The 24,401-nt window shown below is 44.9% G+C and overlaps 1 protein-coding gene across 1 annotated transcript; it reads left to right on the plus strand.

Annotated features, from left to right (window-relative positions):
• The first annotated feature begins 10,481 nt into the window (after positions 1-10,481).
• VAX1 (ventral anterior homeobox 1) lies at positions 10,482-15,819 on the plus strand. The gene is made up of 3 exons (XM_020988172.2): positions 10,482-10,762; positions 12,368-12,555; positions 15,062-15,819. The coding sequence occupies exons 1-3, from the start codon at positions 10,525-10,527 to the stop codon at positions 15,617-15,619; spliced, it is 984 nt and encodes a 327-aa protein (XP_020843831.1). The 5' UTR covers positions 10,482-10,524; the 3' UTR covers positions 15,620-15,819.
• The last annotated feature ends 8,582 nt before the right edge of the window (positions 15,820-24,401 follow it).

The raw sequence follows: 24,401 nt of genomic DNA on the forward strand, positions 1-24,401 counted from the left end.
TCCCAGTGAAAAGAAGCCTTTTCTGTTCACCACAGGCATTTGGAGCAATTGCATAGATAACATGGCAAAGAGGGGGAAGAAAGAGGAAGATTATGGGTGGTTGGGACTATTGTCTATATTCTATTTGGTCAACCAAGTGAAGAATCCTAAAAAATTCTTATTTGTCAAATCACAATAAGAATTTATGTTTTACCTTCTGTGATTCTGTGTTTTCTCATCAACAAATTAAAAGGACGCATCTTATTTTTGCTACTAGACCCAATAAGGTAGACGCAGGCTAACCTGACCAACTTAAGAGAATGGTTATGGAAATATGGTATGTATACAGTGTCTGAATATATGAATCCATGGAAACATCCTTTCATGAAACAATGGGCTGACTAGACATCTGGCTAACTTAGCTTTCCTCCAGATGTTTGGTTCCTAGATAGCTTACAGAGCATCATGGGGATGAGATTTCATTCCCTATTCTTCTGACCTTTCCTAGCAGGTCCCCTTTTGCATATGTGACAGAGCTTGATCCAACACTGTTCACTTCCTCTGCTTTTCTGCTTTGTGCTCCAACCACCACTTAGCCAAGCCCCACCCAGAAATGACTTTAATAGGGGTTCACTGGTGACTGTTGCAGCTATTTTTCTGATTGGCTTGCAGCAGGAAAGCCTCTACAGTGTTAGAGTCTGGGTCTTCTTTTGACCCACTGAACAATAGAAATGATGTTTGTAGCATTGGAGTAAACTCACCATAAACAGCTTTTGAAGTTATGAAATGCCACAACTAGACTTCCATGTTTAATCCTTCACAAAAGCTGTTTATTGCTTTGTGCGTTCCTCTCCACGAGCATTATACCTTAATTTTATTAGCTTTTTCAGAGAATTCAAACAGATTAAAGAGGCTCAATTTTCCCTTACAGAAGTCATGCTGATTTAATTAGTTAATGTTTGTAAAGCACTTTTGAAAAGGGAAAGTGCCACATAAGTACTAAGTAGTATTATTATGAGTTACTCAATACAACACTGCATTATAACATCTCTGGCTCAGGAATGCCATCTCTTCTATGGATTTGGGTGAGTTAGAGCTCTGACCAATTGTTTTGTTCTAAGAATAGCATTCTGCCCCTATTCCAATCACTTTGGGCTGTTCTACCATTTGTAGATGTCAGAGTTTCTGTTTTCACTTCCCCTGTCCTCTACAACTTCCTATTGTTGCTGAGGATGATGGCATGCTTTTAGGATGAATGTTCTTTACAGAAAGTGCCTACTACATTCATTAATTCATTCAAACAAATCTTCAGATAGTGCCTTTGATGTGGCAAGTACTGCATGCCTCATGGTCCCCATTATCTGGTTAATGTCAATGACTTTGAGTGGCCTTGGGCAAGCTATTTGATTTCTTTTGCTATTCCTTACCCCTTTGCAAGATGGGCATAACAATACATATTTTAAAGAGGTAAATTTAATAAATCCATCTACTGTAAGAGTGTGTGAAGCAGAAAATGCAAGGGAGGTTTTATTTTATTTTATTTGTTTTGTTTTTAAGGCAGGGGAGATAGATGTCAAGATCTGTGATTCTATCAGTGCAGGGAACTCCTGGTTTAGCAACCTCTTCACCAAAATCTTTACCTTATAGTCTCTCTGCCTGGGGCATTGAGAGGCTAAGTTCACATAGCTAGTATTAGGCAGGACATGAACCCAGGTATTCCTGACTCCAAGACCAACCCTCTAACTACTGCATTCTACTCAAACAGATGTGGTATTTCATCAAGTCAGGAGTTCTCTCCATAGATGCAGATTGCAACGTACCCATGCCTGACACATCTCTAACAACGCTCATTCGTGTTCTCCCTAGAATTTATCTTTGAGGGTCCAACCAACGTGTCAGAAACCTTCCTTGATTCCTCTTGACATGTAGAGGGTACCAGTGGACCACTAAAGGTGCTTACCTACCATCCCTTGTTCTTCTCCTATTGCAAGTCATTCTATTCCTATTATATAATTACTTGATTCCAGCTTTTACTGTTATTCGTCACTTTGGAGTTCTTCACTGGTTTTTGTGTTACATTGTGTTTATATCTGCCATACACCTCTCCATTGCCTTCAGTGTGATGCTAATCTTTAATTCAAGAGGCAGGAGTATTCCATGACTCACCTCCGTATAGAAATGCCAATGAAATGTTAGCATTGAAAAGATGGCACTTTGCTTTCACGGAAAGCCTGGGGTCAGTAAAAGAGCTTTGCAATTTCCTGAAAGCAATCTATTCATTTTAGATGTCATCATCATCACCATTTAGCCTACTCTCCTCCTTAAATGAGATAATATGTGTAAAGCACTTAGCACAGTTCCTAGCACATAGTAGGCACATGATAATTATTTCCTCCCCCACCCTCCAGCTCCTGTTCAATTATAGGTCCAGCTTGTTGTCTAGCTGAACTATCAGATATACGTATTATTGGACCAGTTCTGAAAAGTAACCAACTAAATGCATACTGAAATCTGGGCAATAGACATTCTTCAACCACTTAGTCTTTTCTATGTGGATGGAGAGGCCAGACTCCTTTGAGTGGTTACAGATCTCTTCCTGGAAGCTCTGCAGTGTTCTGGGGGCTTGAACAAATAGTACAATGGCATACCAAAACAGGAGCATCTTGAGGATCTTACTGCATACACAAAATCTCTCTTTGACTTGGACTTTGTGGTGGAAATCATCCATCACAGTGGTGAATCTCTTTGGCAAGCATACATCTCCTTATTTTATGCCTCAAGTGAGGTTTTCAGTGGGTCATTGGGCAGGGCTATTTCTGATGTTACATTTTTCAAAGAATCTTGAATAATACTGTTGTATGGATGGGAGACAGATGTGCAAAAGTCTGTAAGGCACTATTTTGTTCTATCAAATCAAATGACTTTTTTCCCTTTAGGAATTAACAAATAATAAGCATGATAGGATCTTATATTCTCTATATCTGTAAGTTAATTTTGAGATAATAAAGATGTAGTCCATTGTTGAATATAGTTTGAGAAAGTCTACTTATTCCCTACTAATTGCCTAATGGAGGATGTCTTTCATTCATTGTACCATGTTGCCTAAAAATGCATATATCTCATTTTGCAAAGAAGGGAACCGAAGCTTTGTTCTAGGTCAGCTAAATGATGGTGACCAAGTATATATACCCAATCAAAGTAGAGCAATTCTTCTTATTCTAAGTCTGGTATTCTTTGTATTACATGTCACTGTCTTAAAAGGCAACTAAAAGCAAAATGCTCACAAGTCCTTAAGGAACACACAAAACCAAACACTATCGAATCAGTTACCCAAATATGTTTTATAAGAAATGAGAATATCGAAAGCAGAAACTTCCTTTGTTTATTTGCTATCCCTTAACCATATATTTTCCATAGTTTAAAGCAAATTCCAGGGTTTTTTTTACTATGCCATGCCCAACTTTCAGATGAGAGGTTAAAAAAAAAATACCAATCTTCCAGATGTTTCATCAGCACAATAGCTAAAGACTTTTCTCTAGCTAATATCTGCAACAAGGAAGAAAAATGATTCAATTTATTAATTAATCCTTGTTTAACATTCGAATCCAAATGAGAACTGGCTCTAGTCCTAGCTTTGCCATTAACTAGGTGCATAGTGTTAACCAATTAATTTTGCTTTTCTGGGCTTCTTTTTTTTCATATTGAAAATGAGCGACTGGACTAGGAGAATGCTAATATCCCTCTCTTCCATGTCTAAAATTCTTTGACTCTAAATATTGGTTAGTTGAAGTCATATTTTACATAATCACAATATTTAAAGGAGTGAACTGAGTTTAATTCCCTAGTGCACAACTTGTGATGTACATATTGTTTCACTTATTAATGACCTGTAACCAAATAATGGGTTCATTTGTTTGAAGAGCAAACAACATAATTTAAAAATTTGCCAGTTTTTCTCTATTCTGGATATTAACTATACCAACTTTGCTTATAACACAGATGACTAACTGAATTTTTCACTTTTTATGTGGATATTTAGTGTTTAAGTTTTTATTGATTTTTTAAATTTAATAGCCTCCCTTCATACCTCCATTGAAATCTGTGAAATGCAAATAATAGTAGTATTCTATGATAATAAATTAGTTATTGCTTGTACCTTCATTTGGTGTTTAAAATCACTATGTGAATGCTAGTTATATTCTTGTTTTTTAATTAATCCTTATTAATAGATACCCTGTTTCATTGTTCCTGCAAGTTAATTTCTGTTCGTGTGACATTTTTAGATGTAGTTCTTTTTAAAAAGATGATGTGTCAGCATATTATGTTATGCTGTCCCCAAACTGCTGATCCAACAATACCTGTTAATAAAGAACATTTGGTTACCTTAGCTTCTTTGCCAAACACCTCTCCCTCCTGCTGCTTCTTCTTAAAGGGGAAAAAAAGCCATAACTATGCAAGGATGGAAGAAAATCTTTGCCCTATTACAGTGCTACCAAGTGTTCACAGTGATGGGAGATGAGTGGGGCAGAAAAATAAGATAAGAATGTCCTAGTTTTAATAAAAACTCAAGTAAGATTTCATAGCACTATTCCATGGACTCTTTACAGAGCTTTGCCACTAACTCATGAGCCTCAGTTTCTTCAGTTGTCAAATGGATTTAAACTAGTTGATCTATTCCAGCCTCTTCTGGCTTTGAATTTTCATCATTATCTATAGTGAAGTAAAAGCGTCAGGCAATTTAACCTCAGGAAACACTGTGATGCACGAAATGACATTGCCTTGAACACTTTGGCAAATAATTTAGGTATATTTGTGTGTTTGGTTATCTTTAATTTATCCAGATAACTGTTTCATTTCTCTTTTTTCCTTTGCAGAGTTTGAATTGACTTTAGTCAATTTTCTTATAAAAGTGAGGAATAAAAAGATACCTTTTATGAAATCTCCCCACAGATTGTTATGTCTTCTAAGATGTCCACACAAAAAACCAGCCTGATTATTAATCCACAAAAAGCCTTATTAACACACAAATGATTTTAATTCGGTAACCAACAATATCATCAGGCATAAAAATAGATTAACATTACTGGTTAACTATATGCCTATATAATTTTGTTATTTTGAGGTTTTAAATAGAGGAACGCCCTTGTAGCCTGAAATGCCTCCTACATCTATCTGCATTCATTGGACACATTTACTAAGTAACTAGTATTGAGTCTTGTGAGGGCTACAAAGACGTATAAGGTATGATCTTTGTCTTCAAGGCACAGTACCAAGGATTGAGGATCAAGTTATAACAGAGTACCTAGAAAGATATCGATTAATAATACAATGGTACTTTAATAAAAAAATAGTTCATATTCATGACTCCTTTTCATCCCCAGATTCTCTAAGAATCCTTTGGCATTCTTTAGCAAACCATTTTGGTTTATATTTGCATAAAAATTAATTATCAGTGGCCTGATTAGCATAAGTATATTCCACAGTATGTCTCCTCCAAGGTCCTAGTCTCAGTTTTCCCAGGGATTTGTAACAGGGTGCTCAGCAACAGAAATCTCTCTGAGTCTCTGGGGAAAATCAAAGTTGGCCTAATCAGAAGACATATACTAGGAATAGAGGGGAAGTTTATTAATCATATCATATATGTGAAAATATTTTGAAAAATATTAAACTCTATGCAAATGTGGTTTTATTCAATGGTCACTGGGTTCATGGTTTGAAGAGATTTCTCACTTACTGCTGTAAAACCATGAGGAAGGTAGCAATGCACACACACACACTCTCTCTCTCTCTCTCTCTCTCTCTCTCTCTCTCTCTCTCTCTCTCTCTCATACATGCACACACGCACACACACACAAACACACACATGTACACACATGCGTACATAATATACATGTGTGTAAGAAAGATAACAGATAAATGCTATTCACTTATTACTGTGCTAGTGACTGGGGATAGAGTTACAAACTAGAAAGACAGTCCCTACCTTCAAAGAACTTACAATCTGGTGGGGGAAGATAATATGTTAAAGTTTTGCTGGTAAATATTTAAAAGTCAGTGTGGGGAAGGGGGAAAGTACTTTCAGTTTAATCTGCATTAACATTTTCTTCATCACTTTCTCTAGACAATCAACAACCAAAAAAAAAAAAACCAAAAAAAACTTGAGCCTTGATTTGTAGCTTGCTGATTTCTGAGATGTAAATGATCACATTAGAAATTTAACAACCAACTCTGAAAACCAGTACGAGCTGTCTCCAGCACACAGAGGCATTTTGTGGGCAGCTGCATGGTTTGGACTCGATGGCAGGAAATTAAGGTGGAAGCTTGGCTCTTGGCAAGATAAGAGGAAAACTCACCTATCAGAGCCCAGGGTGGATTTTGGGAGTAGAGTCCAAACTTCCAGGGAAAATGATGAGAAACCATTTAAACTCTCTGTACCTGTTTTCTCATCTATAAAAAGGGAGTGAAGATATTTGCATTACATACCCTCTGAAGTTTTTGTGAACAGAAAATGGGATAGTGAATGGTGAAGTATTTTGTAAAGCAAAATTTTAAAAAATAGCAAAATTATTGCTATTATTAGTTACTCCACATAATCAGACCTGGAAGGGATAAGGCAGACATTCTTCAATTTCACATCAGCATTTGGGAAATCCACTAAGGTCCTATTGGAGCTGCTCTGCCCTCAGTGACTGAAGGGACTGCAAAGCCCATTTTGTTTTGGGGGAAGCTACAATATGCAAGAATTGCCTTGAAACCAACATCCACTCCAGCCTGGTTGTTTGCCTGACTGAATACACATCATCATGGAGCAGGAGGGAAGAACAGAAGGGATTATCCCATTTTTCTTTTAAATTCTGTTCAGCCCTTAGGGACTGGGGGTTCTCTGGAGGCTAGAGAGCAGGTGTTATTAAAGGTTTGGTGCTAGGTTGATAATGGTTTTCTAAAACCCATCCTTCATTGCCCCATCCCTGGCTACTAGGGCTTTCCAGGCCCAGAAGAGCTAGTTAATAGCCTTGCTGGAGTCTCACTGGGTCTCCATCGTGGGGCTGAGGAATGGCCTAGTCTTTTTCTCTCTTACCTTTCCACTCTCTGGTCTGAAGATTCTGCACCCCTGCTGGCCACCAGGAGGCAGTTCCTGAATGCCAAGGGGACCCGAGGACCCAGAACCCAGACTGGGAGCAGTGGAAGTTTAGGCTGTACCATTCGAGGTCGAGACCACTTAGGCAGGCCAGCTCAGTGACCAGGAATCCATGAGAGAGAAGGAGAAGGAGAAAGCCACATGAAGATCTGGTTCCAGCGGCCATCCTTTTCACATTAGGGGAGAGACCAGGTACCGGCCTTAGCTGGAGACTGATATCACAGTGCCACCCTCACAATGCCCATTCAGCCACTAACTTCTGTGGAGAAAGAAGACCACAGTTGACAAGTTTTCCCGAGCTGAAAGATTTCCTGAATGAAAAGTGTGTGTGTGTGTGTGTGTGTGTGTGTGTGTGTTTTTGGGGGGGGGGGGGTAAGGGGAGGATATAGTGTCTCAAATCGGGCCAATACCCGTCACACTTAGCTTTCCTATAGTTTTCACACTGAGCTGGAAGCTTAGGGGAGAATCTAAGAGATGGGGCTCATTCCAAAGATGTCTCCGAATTTCAAGATATACAGTTCGAACAAGCAGAAACTTCAAATAGATAAAAGGGCATGTGAAAGTATGTCTCTGAAAGTTGGGTTGAGACTGAGGGGTGAGGGTGGGCCTGGGCCAGCCTTAGTCCTGTTCTTTCGTCTCTCTGCTAAAAAAAAAAAAGTTGTGTGTTTTTTTTAAATCTTTGTTGAAGCTCTAGAGGAAGAGAGATATTCTTCTGCCTCCCCAAGCTCTGTCTCTCCTGCCTGGGGGAAGGCAGAAAAATTTCTTCCACTAACCCCCCCCTCTTTCGGGGGGGGGGAGGGAGAGATGTCAAAAGGAGAGTGTTGGTAGTAACGATGTATTAAAATAATGCTTTAAATGGCGAGAGGTTTTTCTGACTGCTCCACTCAATTCATTTTTCAATCCGCTCAGTCCTTATCCAGTTAAGAAGATTGGGGTGCTTTCGAGATCCGTATTTAGGTTGTTGTGCAAGTTGGAAGAAAGTGGTTTTCAGGCCTGAGTATTTCGATGAATAGGGTGGTCTAGACTCGGAACATACATGCACGCACACACATATCCCTCCCCCATTCCCTCCAAGTCGTGGATTGAAGCAACTTCACAACTCATCTTAGTCAAAGGATGCGTTTAAGGCGTAACGGAGCTGATGAGTCGCCTGTATGTGAAATGCCATGTATTCTTTCGGGAGGCATAAAACCCCATGGCCAACTCGAAGAGAGCTCCTCAACTCTTCCTTTCCTGTTCCCGCCTTGCAGTCTCTCCCCTCTCCATCCCCCACCCGCTTCAAACCCTACAGTTTCACTCCCCCAGTTAAGAGATGCCAAATCGTCAGAGAGCCCCGGGCGTGAAACCGAGCTCAGAAAGCTGCTGGGTTCCGTGTTGCAAAAATTTGTAGCGTTTCCCGGACACCCGAGGATAGGGGTGAGGGTAGGAGGGAGAGGATAGGGAAAAGAGGTTGATAAAGAGCCCAAACTCAGTGTTCCGCATTTCTTCCCATCCCCACCCCACCTCCCTTTAATATTGGTGGTCCGGTCGGGGAAACAGTTCAGAAGACTATTGTCGACCTGAAGTGAAGGGGGACGTCGGTTACCAGACGGGAGGAGGGCTGAAGAGAGGGGGGAGTGGGGAAAGTAGCAGAGGGAGTGGGGGTGGGGCAGGGCGTAATAATATAACTAGAGCGTGCAGCTCCTCTCTTGCCTAGTCAGAACACATTTCAGGTCTGGTAAGAGCACGGATCTCCTCCTTCAATCTCCCACGCACTCACCACACACCACTTTCCCCTCCTCCTCAGTCCCAGTCCGCCCCCTCATCCCCCTCCCCGCCCACCCACCCCCATTCTTGGAATTGTGTGGAAAAATTCTCAGCAAAACCTCCCACCTATTCCCGCCCCCCCAACCCCCTTTTCCTTTCCCCCTTTCCTCCACGGCCCCTAAACTCTTTGTGAATGAGGGCAGGGGAACAGGGACCCTTCCCCCCCGCCCGAGAACCACGGCCAGACTGCCGCACTCAGAGGATTGTTTGTTAATAGTCCAATTAGATAATTGCCATCTTTCACTCCTTTCGCTCTACATTTCCCATAAAGGAATGAATAAGGAGAGCAGCATGAAGAGGGCTTCTGCCCCGGCAAGGTGACAAGAAGGGCTGGAGCATGCTCTTTGCACAAGGCCATGTGCTTGAATTGAATCATTGTAGCCTAATCAATGGTCTTATTGGATTACTGGCTGTTGCTTTTCTCAAAGATATTGTAGCAGAGACAATGAAATAGCTAGGGGAAAACTTTTTTTTTTAAAGGAGATCATGCAGTTTAGATTTTCAGTCTCTCTCTCTCTCTCTCTCTCTCTCTCTCTCTCTCTCTCTCTCTCTCTCTCTCTCTCTCTCTTCCTATACCTGAATAGAAAGCTGGCGTCTCAATGGGCAGCCTCAGGGCTATTGGAGGTGCAAAAAAAAATTTTTTTTTAATCCACTGGCATTAAAAAAAAGAGAACGGATGGAAGTTTAAGATGGCTGTCAGCTTGGAGGTGTGTTAAAGAGTTCTTCTCAGCTCTTACTGTGGCAGGGAGATCCTCTTAAGTCAAACTTTCTCTTTTTCTGATTTCATTTTCTCCCAAGAGGGACTTCATCCTCCTGCTGAAGGATGCATGGGGGGAGGGTGAGGGGAGGTGTCTTGGTTATTGTTTTTTTTTTAAGTAGCTTTATTCAGATGTATCTGGCTGTCTTGAGAAAGCCCCTCTGACTAACAGTTTGTAATCTGGAGGGTCAAAGGCAAACTGGAGGTTAATAATGGCTGCTAATGGTGCTTACAATTCAGGATGAATCTTGTCAAAAGTTTTTCTGGAAGTCTGGGTCTTTGATTGTGTGTTTCCTGAAAGCAAGACCAATCATTTCAGTTTATTCACTGGCTAAACTCTACTTGATTGGGGACAAGCACAGAAACCATCCATTACGATCTGATATATTATCCAAACAATTTAGTGTATTCATGAGGTAACCGAAACGTGGAGGCTGTGAAATTACCCGTAATCAATTGAAACAGCGAGTGTGCGTCCCTCTGGGTGTCCAACATCTCTATGTCTCAGTAATAAGGCAGGCAAGAAATCATTTCAGAGTTGCACTGTTCGCTATCTGATCGCTGGGCTGGGGAAAGCTGGACAGTCCTATTAGAAGGCTGGGACTGATGAGGCTGAATCGCAACTCCGCTGGGAACCACAACACGACAACCTGCATCTCCAGGAGTGTATTGCAGACCCCACTGTGCTGACCACCAGAGGCTTGTGCCATCGCCAATCTCATTTCGCCGGTGGTGGCTTTTCCCCCCCTTCTTCTCCTCTCGCCTCAGGGTTCCTGTGGGGTGTATTTTGTGGGTGCTTGTGTGCAGTGGGGTATTCTTATCCCCCCCTTTTTTTGCCTTTTACATGTTTGGGAAACCAGACAAAATGGACGTTAGATGCCACTCGGACGCTGAGGCTAACCGGGTCTCGAAGAATGGACATAAGGAGGGGAAAGAGAGCAAGGGGGGCGAAGGGAATATCTCCACTTCTTTCCTGAAGGAACCTCCGGGCACTTTCTCTCCGCCTGCCGCCTCGGAAGATTGTAATAAGAGTAAATCTAATTCTGCCGACCCGGACTATTGCAGAAGGATCCTGGTTCGAGGTAGGGGATCAGAAAGGAGAAAGAGTCTGGGACTTTGGTACCTTTGGAGGGGCGATTCGGGAGGATAGGGTCACCCCTCACTCTCACCCGTTATCCAAGCCTTCCGTCCCCTTCTCCCCTGGCTGCAGGTCTTTAGCGGGTGCCGAGTTCTCTCTCCGCAACCTGCCCGCTTGGCCATGGGATGTGGGTGTTGGTGTATGTGTATGTGTATGTGGGAGCGCGGCGATTGGGGGTGGGGACCTCTAAGGTTGTGGATCGGCTCGGACTTCGGGAGAAAGTTGCTGGCCCTGGGGCCCCACCCTCTGCCTTACTCCGGGTCTAGCCGCTGGCCTTTTGGGCCAGGCCATCCGCCTCCTTTCCAAGCCTTCAGGAACTTAATATGCTGGGGCCTCGCCCAGTCTCCTACCCGAGGGTGGGGAAGGGAGGCGGGGTGGAGGCGGAGAGGATCTTTGGGGAAAGCCGAAGCACTGCAGGATGCAGCCGGAGAGAAGGTGGAGGAGGAGGCCGCCGACCCCGGGCTCCTACGGCAATCGCCTTTGGGGGGAAAAAAATGGGTCAGAGGGAGGCAGAGATGAAAATGGTCATCCACTCCTGCCTTCCAGGCATCGGAGATTTAGGGGATACAAAAAAAAAAAGGAAAGAAAAGCCAAACTGCGATTTGAATGGAGAAGTGGGAAGTTGGTTCTGGCTGGCTAAGGGGCTTGTACTTGGGCAGCCTGGAGACCCGGTGGGGCCGAATTGGGAGGGTGGCATCTGAAAAAGAAAACTCTTACCTTCGCCTCCAAGAGCGCCACTGCCCCCACGTCTGCTGACCCCATACTTTGGGGAAGCTGCGCCCCGGGCTCCGGAATCCCTGGCTATTCCCCTTGGGGTTTCTTCTGCCCCAAGGGGAAAGGAGACCCCGAGACTATGAGGAAACCAATCCCGAATACGGCCTGGTAAACAGTCGTTGCTCCGGGGCGGGGTCACGGGCCCGCAGAGCGCTGGGGGAAGTGGGTTTCTAAGCTCCTGTGCGTGTGCTGGGTGGGGTGTGAGTGCTTGTTGGGACTCGGGGGAGGGGAGGGAGCAGAAGACTAACTCTGGCAGGGGTCCGAGAACCCTAAGAAAGTGCCGGGCTACTCTTCTCAGTCGTCCCTGGTCTGGTGAGGCCTCTTCCGAGGGGGTTTGTGCTATAGGAAGCAAGGTGGCTTTCCTTCTCTAACCCTAGGGCGCCCAGAACAGAAGGGACTCTTCGCCATGGTTGCGATTGCATTTTGTCTTCCAGCCCCGCTATTCGTTCAAAGGGATTTATCCTAACAAAGCTGATCAGACTCTTGTCCCCGACCACCTTCCCTCCGCCCCTCCCTCCCCAGGAGCAGACAAACTAGTTAAGTGGAGTTAGAGACCCCAATATTTGAGTTCACATTTGGGTTCACGGACACCTTTCTGTTGAGCTAATCCTCCCTCCTAATCTCCCTGTAGTCATTCGGCTAAACTAGGGCCACCGGCGTAGTCGCTGGAGCTTCTGGCCTGGAAAGTTGTTTAGAGGAGGCAGGGAGAGGAAAAAAGATGTAGGATGAATGAGTACTGACTACTGATCTTTTCCCCCTGTGGCCCCGTCCTTAGATGCCAAGGGTTCCATCCGAGAGATCATCCTTCCTAAAGGCCTGGACCTGGACCGGCCAAAGCGGACCCGCACGTCATTCACCGCTGAACAGCTATATCGGCTAGAGATGGAGTTCCAACGGTGCCAGTATGTTGTAGGGCGGGAGCGAACAGAGCTGGCCAGGCAGCTCAACCTCTCCGAGACCCAGGTACCAGCCCAGTGGCCCTGTCTGCCTAGGCAGAGGCTCCCCACTGGCCCCCAATTCTCAGCCATCTCATCTCAGGCCCACCCCTAACCCCCGACCAGGTTGTAGGCCTAGAGAGCATCTGGAGGAAGAGAAAATGTGTTTGGGGGGGAGGCAGTGGCATTGGAGAAGGCAACTCTTTTCTACAGACACATCTGGGCCCTTTAACACAGGGAAGCTCCAGCTTTTGCATCCTCTGCCCCTCTGCTTGGCACAACAGACATCCAAACTGCACCACCCCCTCCAACATACACACAGCAACTTATTAGTCTCCTGCCCTACAAGGAACTGATTCCCACCCTGCTTCTGGGTGTCTCAATTTGGCCCTTTCCCCAGGAAAATGTGCCTAGATCTCCAAACCTCAGCTGCTCTCTTTCTTGGGGCCCTAGGCCCAATATTTCTGCCAGAATTATTGCAGGGGAGAAGTTCTGTAACTCTGTCTCAGCCTGTTGGTGATTATGAAAGGAAGAAGAGGAGTTAGCCAGAGCTGCTGAGATTCTCCCAGGAAGAGAGGTCATTTCCCCCTGGGCACTTTACTACTGTCTCTGGCCCTAATAGAGCCTTGTCAAATAATGTTGGTTCCCTGACACTTCACCTCACTTCCAGTAGAAAGCCTGGGGCTTTGAGATTCCTTTCCTTGAGAGGGGTAAAGTTTATTTTTATGATTTCTACCCAAGATTTCTTCTTCAACCATCTAGGAACCTTCCTTTAGCCCATACGCTGTTTTTTTCCCCCTTTACTCCTGTTGGTTCTGACTTAGTATGGGTAGGGTGAGTGTTTGGGAGGGTGAGCTCTAACTTGGGGTCCTTTTTGTTTTGGGGAGCCTTCTCTGTGTGTATGTGCAGTGTGTAAAGTGTGATCACATTTGGGGACAAGGTTTCTTCAACCTCCAAACTCTTTTTTTCCATGTCATGGTAGGAAAAACAGGAGTTTGGGACCTCCTGGGACTTTGTTATCAGGCTTGGTCTATAATCTATAACGTAGACTCAAGAGTTTTCTTCCCCTCTGGAACTTCCCTACACCAGATTCCAAATAGCTCAGAAGCTGAAATGGGGTGTCAGTATTTCCTCTGATGAAAGGACAAGACCTGAGTTTTGGTTCCAGAAAAGGAATTAGGGAGAAACCAGGTGACTGGAAGAAGAGCTCTGGCTTAGCATTCTTCTTCTAGTGCCTCTTCTGCCACCCCTACCCCTACACCCTCCATCCCCATATAAGCAAGCAAACAAAGCAAAACCAAAACAGACCAAAAACACTTCTTGGAAGCTGCCAATCCAGAGACAGGGATCATAAGCAGAGCTGCTGCTGCTACCCTAGAGCCGGAGAGAAAAGCAAAATGACGGGAGGATAGGAAGGGCCCTATGACTCTGAAGAGCCCCTGGGCTTTAGGGACAAGTCCCAGTCAGTCTTTTCCAACTTCCAATTCAAAAAGTTAATGGGAATGGGGGGGTGGTGGTGGTGGTAACGACACCCAAGACTTCAAAGTGCCCTATTACTGGATTCTTCACCACCTCCCCATCCAATTCACCACAAACACTTGGAATCCCTGTCCTCCTCGGCTCGATTTGATTGGGGCTGGGTGATGGAGGTGCGAGTGGATCGTATCTTCCTGCATTCACGATCAGGGTGATACCTCTTTAGGGAGTTTTAGGCTTCCAGAAATGTCAGGTCTTAACCTCGGCCTGACGGAGCTTTCCCAAACTCTAGCTCCAGTCTCCTCATAGCTTGTGTGTGTGTGTGTGTGTGTGTGTGTGTGTATGTATTTGTGTAAATCTGAGATCCACTTTAGTCCTAAGAAATCTTCCTAAAATTCGGGGCCACTGTCTAGCCTCTCCAGAAGCACAGGAGGTAGAGAGAGACCTAATTCATCCACCGTCTCCCCCAAATACGATGCTAAAGTTCCTGGATCTGTATTCCTCCAGAAATCTTGAAATCTTTTGCCCCTATTTGTCACTATTTCAGTTTTAAGACTATCACCCTTACCCGCTGTATTTTTAAAGTCCCTCTTTGCCTCCATCCTCAACCCCCCGGAAGGAAGGGGTAGAGAAGCCACTGGTGAGGAGTGCGTGTGTTTGGGGGTGGACTTGGGGAATCCTGCCCCAACTGTCTCAATCCTTGCCTCAGGGAAATTGGGAGAATGGAAGGAACTACGGGGGTGGATGGAGGGACTTGTCAATACAATAACTGTTATTGTTATTATTATGATTTTGAAACGTTTCACGATCTGGCTCTGGTTGGGCTTCAAATCAAGTTACCGACCTGGAAGTTCAGCCAGGAGATTGTGATGAGTTTGAGCTTGGTCCAGTTATGTCCTCGCCTGGGTCTAAGTACCCCTAGCTTCGGCCCCTGGGTGGAGGGAGAAGGATAGTTGGTGGTTTCTAACCTCCTGGTTCCTCGCAGAGCGTGGGCCGCGTCCCCAGGGTCTTCTAACTGTCTCTCCCCCTCCCTCTGCTCTTTCTATCGGCTGCCACAGGTGAAGGTGTGGTTCCAGAACCGGCGCACAAAGCAGAAGAAAGACCAAGGCAAAGACTCGGAGCTGCGCTCCGTGGTGTCCGAGACGGCCGCCACTTGCAGCGTGCTGCGGCTCCTAGAGCAAGGCCGCCTGCTCTCTCCGCCGGGCCTGCCAGGCCTCCTGCCCCCTTGCGCCACGGGCGCTCTGGGTTCAGCCCTGAGAGGCCCCAGTATCCCGGCCCTTGGCGGCAGTGGCAGCTCGGGCTCCGGCTCCAGCTCGGCCTCCGGCCCGGCGGGCGGTTCCTCTCCGCACCCCCCGGCCGTGAGTAGCGCGGCAGGGCCCGCTTCGTCCTCAGGACTGCATCCCGCCCCGGCCGCTGGCCACAGTCTCTTCAGTCTGCCTGTGCCCTCGCTCCTGGGCTCGGTCGCCAGTCGCCTCTCCTCCAACCCCTTGACAATGGCTGGGTCATTGGCCGGGAATTTACAAGAACTCTCCGCCAGATACCTGAGCTCCTCCGCCTTTGAGCCCTACTCCCGGACCAACAATAAAGACGGGGCGGAGAAAAAAGCACTGGACTGATTTTAAGTATTTACATGTATTTATATTTATAGTATCTATTGTGCTTATATTTATGGAATCACACACCCAAGCCTCCCTCCCCGGGCAGTCCCCCTCTCCCCACGCGATCTCCAGACACGTCCTTTCCCTCTTTGCCTCACCCTCTTTTACAAATTTAATTTTACCATTCTAATGTTTTTCCTGCCTTGCTTCGGTTTACTCCCCCCCCCGCCCCTTCTATCTGAATGCAGGAGAGATCCAAAGATCTGGGAAACACACCCTACTCTCTTTCCCCATCCATCCACCTGGAACCTGAGGGAAAGGAGCCATCCGAATCCAAAGGAGCAGTACTGGTTGGTAGGAATACTGGGGAGAAGGCTGAGCGTTACGGCCTCCCGCCGACCCCGCCGCCGCCCGCCTAGGGTGGAAGATTTACAGGGTTTCCTAGAGCCCAGAGTTGGTATACTCCTTCCCGCAAGTAAGGAATAGGAAACTCCCACCGTCTGAGTGAGCCATACAGGAAGTGAATTTCAGAACGCTTGGCGGTCACTAGGCCTTATAGATTTCTCTAGAAAGCCAGGGACCCTGCCCAAGTTTCCCAGAAAACAAGGAAGAATCGCATTCCCCCCACCCCCCTCCACTTTGGGAATCTGTGGCTAGGACAGGCAAGAGAGTTGCCGAAAAACCATCCTCTAACGACCACCTCCACAATACTAACAATAAAGATGATGATGATGATAGTGATACTAATGATAGGGAGAATAATAAAAATGGATTATTGCTAAGCAATTAAAAATGAATCCTAACTGTATTCCAAGACTAGCTGCAACTTAACTATTTTTAAAAAATGATAATTCTGAGTCTGGAAGGTAAATGCTTTTAAAAGTGTTCCGAAACACAAATTTCTAGGCAGGGTAGAATAAATGTGACTGAGTTTGAAAAGAAATTTGACAGGAATGAGCAGAGAAAAGCCAACTATTTATTTTCTAAGAAATTCAAACAGCTCCCCTCCCCACCCCCACCCCCACCCCGGGTCTTCCAGCAGAAACAGTCTAGGTCCCTCATTGAGGAGCATCTATTGAAAGGACACCTTAGAAGCCTCAGCAGACCAAATGTTAAAGAGGGGACACCTTTTAGGGAGCTATCGTTGGTTCGGAAATGGAGCAGGCAATAGCCACTCCCTTTGGCACAGCAGACTATGAACCTTTCCATTTTCACAAGAAAGTGAGATAAAACATAATTCCTTCTTTTTACCTTGCCCTGGTTTCACGAAGTACCCATAGCTTTAAATTCTAGGAAAACAAACATGGCCCGTTACTTAAACATCTGAGAAAGTTGGATAGTTCTGCTGCTTCTCCCTGGTCCTTCAGAAATCATCTCAATCGGGAGATCTTTCTTTCTTTATGATGATGAAGACGATGATGATGAAGAAAAAGAAGGAAGGAGTTTATAATAGCAGAAGTAAGAAAAAGGAAAGACTTCTCTCCCTGCCCCCCCCGTCCCCATCCCCATGAAATCTGTTTTTGAAGGGTCAGAAGGTAGCTAGAACTTGTCCTAGGCGGAGGCAGGGGCCGGTAATCTTCCCTCTAACGAGGCAGATAGAAACTGTGGATCTCAGTCCATGCCACCCATTTTTAAAATCAAAACAGCCAACAGACAAAACCGTGAGATACCTTACTGTCTAGAGTGTATTAGAGTCCATTTGAAGAGCGCCCAGAACAAATTTTTGAAAATAGTAATTTTATTGTAAATTATTTAGGTCGGGATTTTTTTTTTTGCTTTGTTTTAGGCAATTAGTGGACAATTAATGAAATGATTATTCACATGAGGGTAGGTGTCCCCCAAATCCTGGCTACTAACTCTGTTCTGAATGTTTTGGATATTTGGATGTTTTGTATTTATGTGGTGAGAGTGAAATATATCTATCTATGATGATTGATAAGGTCTATTCTCTTCTATTTAAAGTGGAGGGGGAACCTTCCCCTCCAACAAATTACTGTTTCCTAGTGCTTATGATCCAGGCAACGAAGGACATTTATAAAATTCTCGGTGCTCTGTTTTCTGTCGTGGAAGTTCACATCAGGAAGCTTTTCTTTTCGACTTTCGGAAAATTAGACTGATTCTGAAGCTCTTTGTTTCTGACTCTGAGTTTTTTGTTTCTTGCTTTTTTTTTTAAATTGATTTGTTACAGGGTGGGATTCCGAGAAGCCCCTATAGCCCAGGAACTTCCTATATTCGTGGTTTCTGCTGTCTTCCCAGCCATTTGGGCAGCAGTTTGGATTTATCTCTTTTCCCTATGGTGCAGTTTGAATTTAACTTTCTTTAGTAATTTGACCCGGAACAGACCAAGAGGCAAGGTTCTCTTTCCTTTAGAGTTTGAGTTTGTGTCAACTCTCTCTCTCTGTCATGAAAACTCCAGGGGCCGAAAGACAGAGACTGGAATATCTCGTTGGATGTTAGTTTCCCGCGAAACATGGGGGTTTCTTCTCCTAGAACGTCTACGGTGTCTTGAATGCTAGGATTACAAACAGAAAGCCGAGAGCTCGGGAAGGGGGTTTCAAGATCCACTAGCCTAAGTCCAATGATTACAAGTAGACTGCTTCTTCGAACTCAATTGCAGCAAGCAGGAACTTGGCTAAGGTCTTTCTGAGCTCATGGCTGCGGGGGCAGCCTGGCCACAGATCTGGGTGACTACCTTGTACCCTGCTTCCCTCTTCCCAACCTCCCTCCCCCACCTGTGGCTGGAGCAGAGGAGACTCTCAGGAAAAGTCTGAGGATGGTGCTAATGGGGACTTCAGGCAGAGAAGACTGGGATCCTCACCGTCCCCAGTTTGACAGCTCCCACCCCATCCTCTCCGCCCCTAGGCACCAAAGCAGTACGTGTATACTAATACAGACGCACTCACCGGTAGGGAGCTGTGGTTCTTTCGGACTTTGTGTTTGATTGGCTGGGTGGAGCAATTCTCCATTAGGAAACGGACCACCAAAGCAGATCCGTAACAGCTGGGCAATTTAAAGTCTTAAGAGAGTTGGTTAAGTAACTTGTCCAGGGTCACAAGGTCAGTAGATGATAGACTAGATTTGAACCTGGGTCTCACTAATTCTTAGGCTGGGAGTCTATCCGATACCCCATCCGTGATCCGTGAGAGTGTGAACTGCCACACACACACACCCAAAACCACACACCCAAGTGAACATTTAAAAACAAATTAAAAAAACATTTCAAACCGCCCTCATCCTGAACCACTGAATTATTTGGGGAGGAAGGGTTGAGAAGTGTATGCGTGCGAATGATTCTGCATAGGTGGGGGTAAGTGATTCTCTTTCCTGAGTCTATCTGCGTGCCAGAGAAGATAGCCAGGGAACTAGACCCTGGGAGTCTGGGTCAGCTGACGTGGTCTGGGGAGTCCAGGTTAGGGAACTAGAATGGGGGGGGTGGGTGGGGAGGGGCATCGAGGCCCCTTTGGCAGCCCCGCCCACATTTCCTCGCAGATCAGCCGCATATCCACTATAGCCAAAGGCATCCAAGTGCCATCAGAAATCAGGCGGCGGGACTGCGTGGAAGGGAGATCCCGTGCCGTGAATTGTGCAGGCGTTTTGCCCGAATTAACGGTTTAGCGGCACATCGATTTGTTTTCCACTCCCCAGTTTTGAATCCTACCTTTTAATTTGACCAACTACAATCGCACTTCTCACCCCTTGGGAAGGCTATGCAGTTTCCTTCATCCCACCCTAGCTCTCTCCCTCCACCCTCCTTTCTCTCTTGCTCTTGTTATCCAGCTCCCATCGCCTTGGTTTGTGGCCGGGTGAGCCAACGGAGGAGCCATTGGCCTAGGGATGAGTGTAGTTCCCTAAGCTCTGGGGCTGGGAGGTAGGGGTGGGGTCGGAAATCGGGGAGGGAAATGAGGAGCAAGGCAGGGGGTAGCAGAATTTTATCATAACAAAAGAAAACAGAATGCAAAAGCCCCTGGGTCCCGAAAACAAGCTCAGCTTCCTCCACAGGGAACTAGCCTGGGCCTCCCTAAACCTTGGTGCTCTCTCTGTCTCTCCCTCCCTCCCTCCCTCCCCCTCCTCTGTCTCGTTTCCTCCCCTGCCTCCCCCCATTTCTTGTCCCTAAAGAGATTGACACCACATCGTTAAACCTACTAACTCGCTTACCCTTTCCAAAGTGGTCTTCTACTGCCCTCTTAATTCCCTCACCTCTCCCAGGACTCCATGCACCCCCTCCCCTCTCCTCCCATCCCTCTTTCTTCCCTAGAGAACCTCTCCTCCCTCTTTGGCTTTGGGGAAGAGCCGCGGGGAGCTCTTCTCCCCGCCACTTAGAGAGCGTAATTGTTCTTAAAGAGCCTCTTCTAAGGGGGAAAAAAAATCACAATTTTAATTAAAAAACATTTACAGACAATTCATTTAATTTTAGCGACTGCCCCCTCCCCCTCGCCCGCCTAGGGGAGCCCAGCGTTTCCAGCGAAGCGTCTTGGAGTTCGAGGCCTCTGACCAGTGCCTCGAACTCGCCAACTTGCGCGAGAAAGAAAGCGCAGCGGCCGCGGGTGGCGCCAGCCCCTTTATCTGAGTGGATGGCGAGGGGATGTCAAATAAGGGTCAGGGAGAACAGTCTCGTGGGAGTGGTGTGTTTTAGAACTCTCTGTTCCTCTCCTGAACAAAGGAACACCTAAGTTACATAAAGGGGAAGGCAAGAGAAAGAAGGAAAATAACACAACCAACATCTTTGGGATTGAGGACTTGCGTGTGTGTGCCCACGTGGAAATAAGAGAGTGACAGGAAGCTTCAAGGAAACACTGCACCTGAGAAACCTAAAAAGAAAAGCTTGTGGGTTCAGACAAGGTTACCAGTTTACACCCAGCCAAGTTGATTGAGGGCTGGAGTCCTGGCTTTCTAAGGCGATGGGGAGAGATTTGAAAGGGTTCAGGAGTAATCTGCCTATAGCGAATTTCTCATTCTCAGAGTTCCTCAGAGTTCGAGGAAGACTCCTGCTTTTCAGGCCGAATTGTCTCCATCCCTGTCCTGCCAGGCTGCTAAGGCAACAGATAATGTCAGCTGCCACCACTCTGTTTCACTCCCTCATGATTTTTGTGAACAGTCCTTTGGAAAGAGTGCTGGACTGAGAGTGAGAAGGCTTATGTTTCTAGGGGGTGGCTCCATCTTAACTAGAACTGAAATTTGGGGGCAAGGCACTTCCCACCTCTCTGGGCTTCAATTTGCTCAAATGTAAAATTGGACTACGTGGTCTCCAAAGTGCCTTCCAGGTCTCAGTCCTGTGAAACCTGTTGTAATTGTTTGCTTCTGGTTTCCCACTCTTTAGGATTATTTAATTTTGTTCTCCTTTGACCAAATTGGGTATGAAGACTGTTTTTCTTCATTTGAGTGGGATCTTATTATATATATTATATGGACATAAAATATATAATAATTACATCTTCTTAACAAGCCCCTCTCCTTCTTCTTCTGAATGACCACGTCATTCTTGTCTTCCTTTTCTTCACACCCCCATTCCCCAAGAACCATACAGTGGGAAGGGATGGTATAGATTGTCCCCAAAAGTGAAGGGGAGTGCTTGGTTAAAGACTCAGAGCTCAACAAGGACATACTTAGGAGAAGTTACAAACTCCCCACAAATAACCCAGTGTCTATTTATTCTTTGAAAGTCTATCTGTTCTCATCTAGAACCAATGCAGGAAAGGCCTTGTTTTGTATCATAGTGGTCCTTATTCATTTCTAGATCTAAAAACCAAACCAAATCTCTACCTCTATCACACAACATGTTCTGAGAGATGGTGCACCCTAATAAGAAAAGCACTAAGCTGGCAAGTCTCTTGACGAGACTTGACTTTCCAGGCGGCACTCATGACCCTTCTCCAGGGTTTTGTCTACAATGCTCCAGAAAAGTCTCCTCCTCATAGGTTCAATCTAACTTTGGACTTCACACATAGGAAGTGCCCTTTTGCCCCTTTTACCCCTCCTTCTGGTTCCTTCTAGAACTTTCCTTTGAATGAGGCCACTCAAGCCATCCATGTCTTCATTCCTCTTCAGGATGAACTCCTGAGTCTCTTCCCAGACTTTTTCTATTGCCTCCCACTCTGGGTACCTCCATCTCCACCCCTTTTTATGCCTTCCTTTTATTTATGTCTTGTCTCCTTCCATTTGAATGTAAGCTCCTTGAGGACAGAGACTATCTTTATGCTTGTATGAGTCTTCCCAACCCTTGGCTTGGTGCCTGGTCATAGTGGTTAACAAATGCTTGCTTGTAAAGGCAAGTTGATGGTGTATGCTGGGCCTGGAGTCAGGAAGACCTGGACTCAGACATTAACTGGCTATGTGACCCTGGGAAAGTCACTTAACCTCAATTTCTTTGACTATAAAATAGGAATAATAATAATATCTACCTCACAAAGTTTTTGTGAGGATCGAAAGAGATAATATTTATAAAAAGTACCTGACACATAGTAAGGACTCTAGAAATGCTTATTTCCTTCACCTCTTGTTGACTTGCTTCTTGCCTAGCCTTGCCTGTTGTCAGGCAAATTGTTTCACCTTTCTGTGTTTCACATTTTCTATTCACAAAATAAAATGGATTGAGAAGCAGCCATGGTATAAATGTCAAGAGCACTATATTTGGAGTCAGGCCATAACTTTGAAACCTGACTTAGCTACTCGTGTTATCTTTTTTGTTTTTCAGTTGTTTCAGTCCTGTCCTATTCTTTGTGACCTCATTTGGAGTTTTCTTGGCAAAGATATTGGAGTGGTCTACTATTTCCTTCTGTAGCTCATTTTATAAATGAGGAAATTGAGGCAAACAGAGTTAAGTGACTTGCCCAGAGTCACATAGCTAGTAAGTGTTTGAGGTCAACTTTGAACTCGCTTCTTCCTGACTCCAAGGCTAACACTGTGCCACATGGCTGCCCTAACGTATGATCTTGGATAAGTCTTAATCTTCTCATCTATAACAGAAGAGGTGAGGGGTGGTTCAGAGTAAGGGAACTCTAGTGTTGCTTCAGTTTCTAAATAATAGGATTGTATATGAATTGGATTTATACACTTTCTGAATATAACAGTCTATGATTCTGAGATAGTTATATGACTGTCCTATGACTAGATTGTGCTTGTATTTGAACAAGCTCTCCAAAGTGGGCATTTGTTTGCTCTTCTTGCTGTTACTTGGAAATATATCCTTAGTCACCAGTGAGAATATGAAATAATTGTGCTGTTAGCTGAAAGTATTCTTTTATTGACTGAACAAAGTCTAAGGTATAATGAGGACAAAATTGTGTCCCAATTCTGTTAGTTTTTTCAGTCAAACCCAGGTCTTCCTGACTCCAGGCCCAGTCTCCTCTTTTTTTTTCAGGAAAAAAAAAAAACATGGCAAGACTTATATGAACTGATGCAAAATGAAGTGAGAAGAACCAGGAGATCATTGTGTACAGTAACTGCAATGTTGTAATGCTGATCAACTATGAAAAACTTGGCTGCCCTGATCAATACAATGATCCAAGACAATTCCAAAGGACTCATGATGGAAACATGCTGTTCACCTGCAGAGAGAGAGAGAGAACTGATGAACTCTGAGTGCAAATTGAAGTATAATTTTCTCATTTTCATTTTGTGTGTGTGTGTGTGTGTGTGGAGGTATGTGTGTGCTTTTTTTGTGATATGGCTGATTTGGAAATGTTTTGCATGATTTCACATTATATAAATGATATCATTTTGCTTGCCTTCTCAATGGATGGGGAACGGTTGGGAGGGAGGAAGGGAGAGAATTTGGAATTCAAAATTTAAAAAGAAAAGGATGGTAAAATAATTAATTAATTAATTAATTAATTTAAAAAAGAGAAGTTTCTCTTTTCCAAACTGTTCTGCTAAACAATTCAAGTAATGACTGAGTGTGTGTGTGTGTGTGTGTGTGTGTGTGTGTGTGTGCATGTGAGAGAGAGAGAGAGAGAGACAGAGAGTGAGTGAGTGAGAGAGAGAGAGAGAGAGATGGATGCCAGGGTGTTGCAGCTTATGTCAAGCTCTAATCTGGAACACACACACCAAAGTGTGTGGCCTTGGACCTCCACCAAGGTCCAGTCACAGCAGTTTAGAAGCCAATTCCTCACAGCTGAACTAGGTAATTAGAAAAGCCACCAACATCCCACACTGAAGTCTCAGCTTAAATCCTTTCTTTTTTTTCTTCCTTCCTTCTCTTTCCTTTTTCTATCTTTCTTTCTTTCCTCCTTCCTTCCTTCCTTCCTTCCTTCCTTCTTTCCTTCCTTCCTTCCTTCCTTCCTTCCTTCCTTCCTTCCTTCCTTCCTTCCTTCCTTCCTTCCTTCCTTCCTTCCTTTCCCCCTCCTCTTCTCTCTCTCTGTCTCTCTCAGTGTCTCTGTATTTGTCCCATTCTTTCTTATTTTTATTCCTTTCGTTAAGTCATTCTAGGTCCCTTCCCTCCCCTTCTTCTTTGCCCAGAACATTCCAGGTAAAGAAAGAAGACCTATCTCCAGTAACCAGATTGTTAGAATTCAGGTAATTCACATCAAGCCTTGCCTTAGGCATGGATTGGATAAAAGTTGAAAGCAATGAAGTCAGCAATGTTGAGAAGAGAAGATGGGGGGGTGTTGCTGGGGTGATGGGGCACTCAATGTATTTTACAGGGAAGCAGATGAAGAAAGAGCAGTAGGGGGAATAGGCATGTGGATGTTCATAGGAAGGAATTAAGGAAGATTTGGTGGGTGGGCAGGATTATATCCAGAAATAACTTTAGTGTAAAAACAAAAGACATCAATAAAACATTTCAAAAAAGAAAGCAAATCTA

This window comes from Phascolarctos cinereus, unplaced genomic scaffold, assembly GCF_003287225.1.
Source record: "Phascolarctos cinereus isolate Bilbo 61053 unplaced genomic scaffold, phaCin_HiC Scaffold_3;HRSCAF=262, whole genome shotgun sequence".
NCBI lineage: Eukaryota > Metazoa > Chordata > Mammalia > Diprotodontia > Phascolarctidae > Phascolarctos > Phascolarctos cinereus.

What these genes read in the sequence shown, in the direction of transcription:
- VAX1 (XM_020988172.2), top strand. Translation starts at nt 10,525, where the DNA reads ATGTTTGGGAAACCAGACAAAATGGACGTTAGATGCCACTCGGACGCT. An exon ending in CAGAAGGATCCTGGTTCGAG is followed by an intron (nt 10,763 to 12,367) that starts GTAGGGGATCAG and finishes CCCCGTCCTTAG; the next exon opens with ATGCCAAGGGTTCCATCCGA. An exon ending in TCAACCTCTCCGAGACCCAG is followed by an intron (nt 12,556 to 15,061) that starts GTACCAGCCCAG and finishes CGGCTGCCACAG; the next exon opens with GTGAAGGTGTGGTTCCAGAA.